Below are 10,450 nucleotides of genomic sequence, written 5' to 3'. Positions count from 1 at the left end.
CCCCAGAGCTCAGAGGAACTCTGTCTCAGGCAAATTTTCTGTTCTTTGAACTCATTCCTATCCTTCCCAAAATCACTTACTAGCCCTCTAAATTGTTTACCATCCCATCTTCCTTCCCTGTGAAGTAGATGCTATTTAAGCTTCAGCCATCTGGCCCTTGAGTCTTATATTTTGTATGGCTCCTGTGCATAAGCACATTAATAAATGTGTATATTTGGCCTGGCACGGTGGCTCATGCCTGTAATCCTAGCACTTTGGGAGGCTGAGATGGGCAGATAACCTGAGGTTTGGAGTTCAAGACCAGCCTGACCAACATGGAGAAACCCCATCTCTACTAAAAATACGAAATTAGCCAGGTATGGTGGCACATGCCTATAATCCCAGCTACTCGGGAGGCTGAGGCAGGAGAATCACTTGAACCCGAGAGGCAGAGGTTTTGGTGAGCCGAGATTGAGCCATTGCACTCCAGACTGGGCAACAAGAGTGAAACTCCATCTCAAAAAAAAAAAAAAAAAAAAAAAAAAGCATATGTTTCTTCTCCTGTTAATTTGCCTATTGTCAGTTCATTTTAGCAGTGAATGTTCAGAGGGTGGTGGGGAAGCCCCTACAAGAGCTTTAAAAGCTACTGATGCTTGGGTCTCACTCAGAAATTCTGATATGTTCAGCCTAGATACAAGACTTTAAAAGCTCCCTAGGTGATTCTAATGCCAAGGCTGAGACCCCTGGAGGAACCCTGCAGAGCTGCATTCACTACTCAACAATCCCAATCTACACTTGAAGGGTTAAGCAGGAGTATATTTGGGCGCAGGGGGCAGGGCATTGTTCTGGGAGTCAGGGGCCTTGCTCTGAGGAGGGCTGTGGCCTGAGTTTGTGCCAACAAACTGAATGCATCCTCTTTCCAAAACAAAGAGAGTAGAAGTGGGAGGCATTTGCAGCAAGGGGCTGTGACTTCACTGAATTTGTCCCTCAAGCCCCAGGTGCTCCAGCCTGTGGGTGATGAAGCAGAGCAGCCTGGGGGTGACCGGTGCTAGGGTCCAAGGGTTTCCAAGCTCCTCAGAAAATCATACTGGCCTCAGTGGAGCTGCAGAGTCACTTGCAGGAGAACCTGGATGTGCTGTCCTATGGAAGAGTGGCCATAAGGGTCTACGAGTTCATTTTGGGGTGGGCTCAGAAATCAGATTGACTCAGCAGGCCACAGAGAGGAATCTGCATTTTTTTTTTTTTTTGAGACGGAGTCATGCTCTGTCACCCAGGCTGGAGTGCAGTGGCGCAATCTCGGCTCATTGCAAGCTCTGCCTCCCGGGTTCACGGCATTCTCCTGCCTCAGCCTCCCGAGTAGCTGGGACTACAGGCGCCTGCCACCACGCCCGGCTAAGTTTTGTATTTTTAGTTGAGACGGGGTTTCACCGTGTTAGCCAGGATGGTCTCGATCTCCTGACCTCATGATCCGCCCGCCTCGGCCTCCCCAAGTGCTGGGATTACAGGCTTGAGCCACCGTGCCCGGCGATTTTATTTTATTTATTTATTTATTTTTGACGGAATCTTGCTCTGTCGCCCAGGCTGGAGTGCGAATGGCGCAATCTCTGCTCACCGCAACCTCTGCCTCCTGGGTTCAAGCAATTCTCCCGCCTCAGCGTCCCCCCCCCCCCCCCCCCCCCGCCCCCGGTAGCTGGGATTACAGGCATGCACCACCATGCCCGGCTAAGTTTTGAATTTTTACTAGATACCGGGTTTCGCCATGTTGGCCAGGCTGGTCTCCTGAACTCCTGGCCTCAAGAGATCAGCCTCCCAAAGTGCTGGGATTACGCGCCCCTTCAATTAACTCCTATTTTTTGTTTGTTTTTTGGAGACAGGATTTCACTCTGTTGCCCAGGCTGCAGTGCAGCGCTGCAATCATATTCACTGCAGCCTTGACCTCTGGGCTCAAGCTATCCTCCCGCCTCAGCCTCCTGAGTAGCTGGGACTACAGGCACGCACCACCATGCTTGGTTAATTTTTGTATTTTTTGTGGAGACGGGGTCTCCTCATGTTTCCCAGGCTAGTGTTGAACTTCTGAGCTCAGGCAATCCACTTCGGCCTCCCAAAGTGCTGGGATTACAGGCACAAGCCACCGCGCCCAGCAAACTTATCTCCTACTGATAGATATTGCAAAAATTTTTCTTCGACCAAAAAAAAAAAAAAAATGATAGGTAGGTGACAGATACAATCCATACCATCTGTTCAATCTTGTCCTTTTTAACTTTTTCAGGGAAACTTCCCCTAAGTGAACATTTAAATCTGAATTACTTCCTGTTAAACTGTTCTCCAGGAAAATCAAATAAATCTTCACGTTTTTGTTTACTTAACAGTTTGTTGTGTCGAACAAACCTTCCTACGTTTCAGGTAAGGAAACAGCAGCTTAGGCGAGAAAGCCGCTCAAATTCGCAGGTACAAGGAGCTGGGTAAGAACGCCCCGCCTGGCTGGCTAGCCTCAGTTCCGCGCTCTGGACAGGAATTATGCACAGGGCGCCGCTGTGGCACTAGAAACCCCGAAGTCATAAGCTCCCCAGATCCTACCAGGCCGCGGCTACCAGCTACAGCCCAGAAGTCCGCGCCTGCGCCGCAAGCCCGCCTTCCTGAAGAAGGAGCCCAGTCCCGGCAGCGCTCTTCTCCGGCTCCGCCCTCCTTCCGCTCGACTTTCTTTGCCATTGGCTGACAACGGAGTATATAAGAACGTCATTTCCTTCGCCTGTCCTTTCCGCGCTACCTACAGAGGGGTCCATACGGCGTTGTTCTGGGTGAGTTCCGTGTGGTGTCCCTGGCGCCTCCCAAGGCTAGAAAAATGAGCTTTTCCCGCTCAAATGAAGGGTGCGAAGACTAGTTATGAAAGCCGGTCAGACCGGGTCTGTCTCCCGCCCGGCGCGCCCCACCTTAGGCCTGCGGCCTGCACGTGGCTAGGCTTGGGCCCGCGGGTTCCCACAGTGCCCCGGGAGCGGGTGGAGGTCGCCCTCCAGCGGAGGCTCGGAGCTGGGGTTCGGGCCAGGCCACCGGTGCGAGGGAGTTCAGAAAGCGGGCCAACATTCCGTATTGCTATCCCTTCGGACGCCCACACGGCGGAGAGTGGAGACCCAGGCCCTGATTTACACCGTCGACTTGGGCTGGTTGGGTTTTCCCATTTGCGCCGTGTGGGTCAGGAGTTAAGGTTCTTGGGTTTTGAGACAAACAAGTGGTGACGGCACAGCGAAGTAATTCCAAAGCACCCGCCTACTATCCGCTTGAAAATATCTGAAACCAGTTCATATATTTTTTTGCTTTTAGTTTCCATATTCCAAGTATGGCTGCTCTTATATATCTAGTTGTTAACTTGGCGCATCCAGAACTTTTCCTTAATTCCTATCTTGAAAAGTGTCGAATTTCCATTCGCTAATTTCGTTTAGTTTTATTATTCGCTTATTCTGCCGTCCACATTTCCTCAGTAAGATGTGCGCTATTCCGTAATACACGACATGTATTGGTTAACTTTGCTCCTTCATTGCACTGTAAGCTCAATGCCTGACACTGTAGGAGATGGAGTCTTTGGTTGCTTTTAAGGGTGTACCCCACTTAACTCACTGGAATGAAAAGAAATAGATTGCTCTCATTTCAGATTCCCGTCGTAACTTAAAGGGAAACTTTCACAATGTCCGGAGCCCTTGATGTCCTGCAAATGAAGGAGGAGGATGTCCTTAAGTTCCTTGCAGCAGGAACCCACTTAGGTGGCACCAATCTTGACTTCCAGATGGAGCAGTACATCTATAAAAGGAAAAGTGATGGTTAGTCATTGTTTTATTTTTTTGTTACTCCAGCTGTAAGTACAGATTTTGAGCTTGCTTATTCTCGTGGTTAGTTCTGGGTAATTTCTTGGTATCATCTCTTCCTCAAATGAAACCAGACTCCTAGGTTGAAAACATACTTTAAATGTTCGGGTTGTTATTCGGAGAAAAGGTTCCTGCTCCAGGGGAAGAATACATCAGTTGGCCGCATTATGGGACTTGGGTTGGGTGGTGAACTTGAGAAAGTTCATGAGCCGAGTTTCTAATAAGTTTCTAATAGCTCCCATAGTGCCTTCAACTTCATGGGTAATTATACAGGCTATTGAACTGAATTTTGAGTGGAAAGTGGGGTAAGAGGTGGGGATAAACAATATAGCTTGGAAGAACCAGAGGAGGAAAGGCATTAAGTCGGCTAAGGCACTTATTTTAGAGATAAAGCTACCAAGGACTTGGGAGTGACATGCTGTAAAGGAGATTTAGGATGAATCTTGCATCAGTGAAGATGATAAAAGGGAAAGAATAGCAGAAAGTCAGGAAGTGGATTCTTAAGAACCACTGATGGACAGGAAGTACAGGGAAGGAGAAAGGAGAGATGGATTTAGCCAACTGAATCTCGGCTGCACGCTATTAAAGCTCAGGGTGGAGGCCAGTCTTGGCTCATGAACTTCTGAGTGTCGGAAGTGTGCTACATTAATGGCAGGATTTTCGCTAACACCAGTAGAGCTTGCCTCTATGACTGGAGTTTGGTAGTACTTGCTGCCACATACACTGAACTTGCAAAGAATGATTGCACAGCCAGGTCAAGTGTTACAAATCCTTCTGCCCTCACTTAGGCATCTACATCATAAATCTGAAGAGGACCTGGGAGAAGCTTCTGCTGGCGGCTCGTGCCATTGTTGCCATTGAAAACCCTGCTGATGTCAGTGTTATATCCTCCAGGAATACTGGCCAGGTTTGTGGGACAGTGATTAGATTTTATATTATAGAAATGAAGCTTACAGACATTGTGAGAAATACAGAAAGGTATAAGAAAATAGAAATAACTCAAATTCCACTGTTCAGAGATCTTAAGTTGGACTGAGCCATAGAAGTCGCCGTTATGGCCTTTCCTCTTTTTTTTGTTTTTTTGTTTTTTGTTTTTAAGACAGTCTCTTGCTCTGTTGCCCCTTGCCCAGCCTGGAGTGCAGTGGTGTGATCTCGGCTCATTGCAACCTTTGCCTCCTGAGTTAAAGGGATTCTCCTGCCTCAGCCTCCCGAGTAGCTGGGATTACAGGCATGTGCCACCATGCGCAACTGGTGTTTGTATTTTTAGTAGAGACATGGTTTCACAATTTGGCCAGGCTGGTCTTGAACTCCTGACCTCAAGTGATCCTCCCACCTCAGCCTCCCAAAGTGTTGGGATTACAGGTGTGAGCCCACTGTGCCTGGCCTGTAAGACCTTTTCAACATACATGCTGGGCATCTGGCAGTATGTTGAACTTTATAATTTCATTCTGTGTAGACTTCTGTCACTAAATATCTAGAAATTATCCTATTAAAGTGGCTTACCACTTTTTCCCGTAGTCAGAGTTTTTACCTTAAGACAACGAAATACTGGGACAGAAATTTGGTGTCAACTGCAGCATTTTTCAGTAAGATTTTATTAGATTAGGACAGTAGTCTTTGTCCTATCCAAGTTTCATAAGCAAAAAATTTTTAGGACTCTTAGCCAGTCGTGGTGGCATTCACCTATAGTTCCCGTTAATTGGGAGTCTGAGGCGGGAGATCCCTCAAGTCCAGGAGTTGGGGGCTGCGTGCAGTAAGTTATGATTTTGTCACTGCACTCCAAGCCTGGGGCACAGAGTGAGATCCTGTCTCTTTTAAAAAAAAAAAAAAAAAAAAAGGCTAGTCGTGGGTGGCTCATGCTTTTGTAATATGGGTGCTTTGTGAGGCCGAGACTGGTGGCTTGCTTGAGCCCAGAAGTTCGAGACCAGGGTGAGCAATGTGGCAAGACTGCGTCTCTACCAAAAATAAAAACCAGCTGGGTGTGGTGTTGCATGCCTGTAGTCTCAGCTGAGGCTGAGGTGGGAAGATTGCTTGAACCCAGGAGGTTGAGGCAACAGGGAGCCAAGACTGTCTACTGCATTCCAACCTGAGTGACAAGAGTGAGGCCGTCTTTGCCAACTTGAATGAAAAATACCTTAATTTGTATTTTTAAGAAATGACTAGTTAGTACAACTTGAATCTTTTTTTTTTTTTTTTTTTGCCACAGCTCTATTTTAACATTTTTTCTGTTGAGAAAACTAGTAGATTTCTTGAATTCTAAGAATTCTAACAGGATTTTATTCAACTCAACTATTTTGACAGATTTGAAAATCATGTAGTGAAGACTTTATTTCAATGTTGACAGGACAGGTTCCGACGCGTGTTTTTGCAGAGGGTTATTCCTGAAACTGACTTGTTACTGGGACCGCATAGTTTGGTACACAGTAGAAAAAAGGCAGTTTTAGTTATTGCTGTGGAATGAACTGAGTGACAGTTCTTGCTTGCTTGAGAAAAATATACTGAGCATCTAGATTGGGCCAGGTAGTGTTGCTGGGTGCTTGGGATATAGTAGAAAAACAAGCCTCTTTTTGAATGTATGCGGGAAATCTCTGGAGAAGTAAGAGAGGTTAAGGAAAGCTGGGTATGTACCTGCTTTATATGGAGTAGTAGTGATTAAGTTGGCCAGTGCCCAGAAGTGCTTCCTGCTGGTGCCAAGATTGTTCTGTGTTAGATGTGTTCTCACAACCATGTGAGGAACTTGGAGGCATGTGAATGTCCTCAGTTTACTCAAAAAATCACCTACTTGGTTCTTAGAGCCTGGCAAGTGTGGTTCTGGAGCCTCCAGACGGAAGGAAGCCAGTGAACCAGACACCTGAGAGAAGTAGGGGTGGGAAGTGCATTCCAAGCAGAGGGCCTAGAGGTGAGGGCATTGTAAGTCAGTTAACCTAGAGAACTTAGAGGAATTAATGCTTTTTGCTTTCATTTTTGAGGAAGAGGTATTTGAGGGTTTCGGCCAGATAGGCTTTTTCATATGATTACAGAACTGGTGTCAGCATATGGGGAGTTGCTATGAAATATCTCTGGAGTACCATTAACTTTTAAATTCTTCAAAGAGGGCCGTGCTGAAGTTTGCTGCTGCCACTGGAGCCACTCCAATTGCTGGCCGCTTCACTCCTGGAACCTTCACTAACCAGATCCAGGCAGCCTTCCGGGAGCCACGGCTTCTTGTGGTTACTGACCCCAGGGCTGACCACCAGCCTCTCACGGAGGCATCTTATGTTAACCTACCTACCATTGCTCTGTGTAACACAGATTCTCCTCTGCGCTATGTGGACATTGCCATCCCATGCAACAACAAGGTAATGATTTTATGATCTAGAATTGACGAATGCATGCTCTAGAAAAAACATTCCTGTGCACATTGTTAGAGCTTGGAGTTGAGGCTACTGACTGGCCGATGAACTCGCAAGTGTAGGTAGTGTGCTACATGAGGGGCAAGTTTTTCGCTAACACCACAAGGGTCTTTGGCCCAATGAGTGGAGTTTGATAGTAATTCTTGCTACAAGTATAACATTACTGCATGACAGCTTTGTGGAGAGATGAAAACATTTGGAAAATAGTGTGTTTTCTTCTGCCTTTGTCCATGTTTCTTGCTCAGGCCTCAGGCATTTGGCCTTTCTGGTTTTACACCAACTTGATGGGTTCTACTATAAGATTCTAAAAAGGTGGGTTGTGTGTGGTTCAAATTGGTTGATTTGTAACCCTAGTTGTGCATAAGAATTGCCCAGAGATTTTTTTTTTTTTTAAATGCTAGTGTCCAGGCATTTCTTCCAGAGATCTCATATAGTAGTGTGTGGTGAAGTCCTGAAAACTCCGTGTGTGTGGGGTTTTTTTTGGTTTTTTTGTTTGTCTGTTTGTTTCAATCCCTATGATTCCAATGTGCAGACAAGGTTGGTTGAAAATCCCTGATTATAATGTTCCCTGTTACAATTGCTTTTAAACTAAGAGATGTCTGTACTTTTGGTACCTAGATGATGTAGGAGCCAGGAAGATGCTTGCTGTTTGGGTTTGACCAAGTGTCACTTTTTAATAATTGCCGCTTTTGGCAGGGAGCTCACTCAGTGGGTTTGATGTGGTGGATGCTGGCTCGGGAAGTTCTGCGCATGCGTGGCACCATTTCCCGTGAACACCCGTGGGAGGTCATGCCTGATCTCTACTTCTACAGAGATCCTGAAGAGGTAAACTCCAAAGACTTGTGGTTACATAAGCAAAATGGACAACTTGGACTGTGCTTCTAGGAAGCAAAATTTGTCAGTCACTGTAAGTCTTTCCCTCCCTTTTTTTTTAAATAACCAGATTGAAAAAGAAGAGCAGGCTGCTGCTGAAAAGGCAGTGACCAAGGAGGAATTTCAGGGTGAATGGACTGCTCCAGCTCCTGAGTTCACTGCTACTCAGCCTGAGGTTGCAGACTGGTCTGAAGGTGTGCAGGTGCCCTCTGTGCCTATTCAGCAGTTCCCTACTGGTATGTATCAGGATAGAAGAGCATCAAGCTGATATATTGGAACTTCTCAGTTTTATTCTAATGATCTCTGTGGCTTTTATAGTAGCTTTAAGAGGTTTTTGTCCTAGTGTGCTACAGCATCTGATAGACTGCTGTAGGGAGTGGGGTAAGGAAAAATACTACTTTGAGGACAGAGCTGATGGCTTTTTTTGGTATTTTCTTAACAGAAGACTGGAGTGCTCAGCCTGCCACGGAAGACTGGTCTGCAGCTCCCACTGCTCAGGCCACTGAATGGGTAGGAGCAACCACTGAATGGTCTTAAGCTGTTCTTGCGCGGGCTCTTAAGCAACATGGAAAAATGGTTGATAGAAAATAAACATCAGTTTCTAAAAGTTGTGTTCATTTAGTTTGGTTTTTTACTCCAGATCAGAATACCTGAGATTGCATACCAAAGTATAATAATAAATACATGTCTTGAAATGAATTGTACTTCTAAAGCCCACTGTAGATAATGTACGTTGCTTTTCACTTGAGCTTGCTTTCTGTATAGAGAACATCTGTTCCCTGAAAATAGATATAAGTGGTTGCACATACTTAGGTGGTAACCTCAGGAATATTTTTCTGAGGCCCTGATAATCTTGACTTTAATTACCATTTGTGTAGGTAAGTTCTATAGAGCTTAGGTTTTTATTTTTGAGAATGTTCCTGTCACTTAGGTTAACTATTCCTGGAAGCCCTGGACAGGCGATGGCCCTTCCCCACATCGAGAGACATTAATTGCCCCTCTTGTGAGCTTGCCTACAGGTTCTGGGAGAGGAGAGGGTTGTATGTATGTATAAAAAAAATAAATGCTCTCCGTATTTGTCTTTGCTGGGGGTGGGGCGGGGGAGAGAGTTTCCCTGTTGTCCAGGCTGGAGTACAGTGGTGTGATCTCAGTTCACTGCAACCTCTGCCTCCTGGGTTCAGGCAATTCTTGTGCCTCAGCCTCCCGCGTAGCTGGCATTTCAGGTGTGCACCGCCACACCTGGCTAATTTTTGCATTTGTAGTAGAGACGGTTTTGCCAGGCTGGTCTTGAACTCCTGGCCTTATGTGACCCGCCCCAAAATGCTGGGATTACAGGCCTGAGCCGCTGTGCCTGGCCACATTTGTTTTTTATATGTTAATGCTGCTGACTTCATCCTAAACTGATTTAATGATTCTCATTGCCTATTGAAAAATACTCTTGGCTGTCATGTTGGCTCACCCATAATCCCAGCACTTTGGGAGGCAGAGGCAAAACAATTGCTTGAGCTCAGGAGTGCAGCACCAGCCTGGGCATCATGGTAAAACTCCATCTCTTCGAAAGATACAGAAAATTGGCAGGGCATGATGGCATACTCTTACGGTACCTCAGCTACACAGGAGGCTGAGGTGGGAGAATCCACCTGAGCCCAGGAGTTGGAGGCTGCAGTGAGCTGTGATTGAGCCCCTGTGTACTCCAGCCTGGGTGAGGAAGTGAGGCCCTGTCTCAAAAAGATTAATAGAGACATTTCCATAAATTGGATTGCAGATTTTGAGATGCCTGAACTGATTTACACGGATTCATAGGTTCTTTTTGAAAATTTACAAAATAGATGTACATGTGACCACATTCCCAGGGCTCCTTCCAGTGGTGCTGAGGCAGTGGGGACACTGCAGTCTCAAGCATTTTCTTCATAGTAAGCCTGCTTATGGCTGTAAGCAAGGTTGGGAAAGTCTGCCCCATAATGTCTCCAAGTGGAATGGTGTTCAGTGAGATTTATGGTTCCTGGAGTTGCAAGTGGTTAGCAACACTGGCAGAGATTGCTGGCATCAGGATGGTGGGAAGCAGGGACAGTTAAACAGAAGGCTACTGGTCAACGGGAGCTGGAGAAGCATTGGGAGGTGGTGTGATCCTGGAGTAAGGTATACTAAGCTCATTTGTCAGCAGGTTCTGGGTGGAGTCTTCAGTGAACAGAGAACCTTGGCATTTCCTGACACTTGAAGACGTGGAAAACATCTGTTACATCAGACATGTCACTATCCAGCAACCTCCAGGAAGACCCCATCCTAGTGGGGTCCCACACAAACCCAGCCTCTCCATAGACTTGTGTCCTAGTGCCGAGCACCTCCGAT

At 46.4% G+C, this 10,450-nt stretch overlaps 1 protein-coding gene and 2 non-coding genes across 4 annotated transcripts; all 3 read left to right on the top strand.

The window, feature by feature from the left end:
• The first annotated feature begins 2,649 nt into the window (after window positions 1-2,649).
• On the top strand, window positions 2,650-8,708 carry RPSA (ribosomal protein SA). 2 transcript variants are annotated; one of them, XM_003894643.4, is made up of 7 exons: window positions 2,650-2,777; window positions 3,626-3,791; window positions 4,625-4,743; window positions 6,929-7,174; window positions 7,925-8,053; window positions 8,172-8,337; window positions 8,544-8,708. In XM_003894643.4, the coding sequence occupies exons 2-7, from the start codon at window positions 3,659-3,661 to the stop codon at window positions 8,636-8,638; spliced, it is 888 nt and encodes a 295-aa protein (XP_003894692.1). In that variant the 5' UTR covers window positions 2,650-2,777; window positions 3,626-3,658; the 3' UTR covers window positions 8,639-8,708. The 2 variants fall into 2 exon arrangements, with proteins under 2 accessions (XP_003894692.1, XP_009199409.1); XM_009201145.3 differs by having other exon boundaries at window positions 2,694-2,777; window positions 3,610-3,791.
• On the top strand, window positions 4,408-4,558 carry LOC116273989. The gene has a single exon (XR_004182472.1). It is a non-coding gene; the product is annotated as a small nucleolar RNA SNORA62/SNORA6 family (small nucleolar RNA).
• LOC116273988 lies at window positions 7,229-7,382 on the top strand. Its single transcript, XR_004182471.1, has one exon. It is a non-coding gene; the product is annotated as a small nucleolar RNA SNORA62/SNORA6 family (small nucleolar RNA).
• Window positions 8,709-10,450: the final 1,742 nt, after the last annotated feature.

The sequence above is a fragment of the Papio anubis genome, chromosome 2, assembly GCF_008728515.1.
Source record: "Papio anubis isolate 15944 chromosome 2, Panubis1.0, whole genome shotgun sequence".
Taxonomy (NCBI): Eukaryota; Metazoa; Chordata; class Mammalia; order Primates; family Cercopithecidae; genus Papio; species Papio anubis.
Note: the sequence above shows the minus strand (reverse complement) of the source record. Positions and strands in the feature narration are given on the sequence as shown.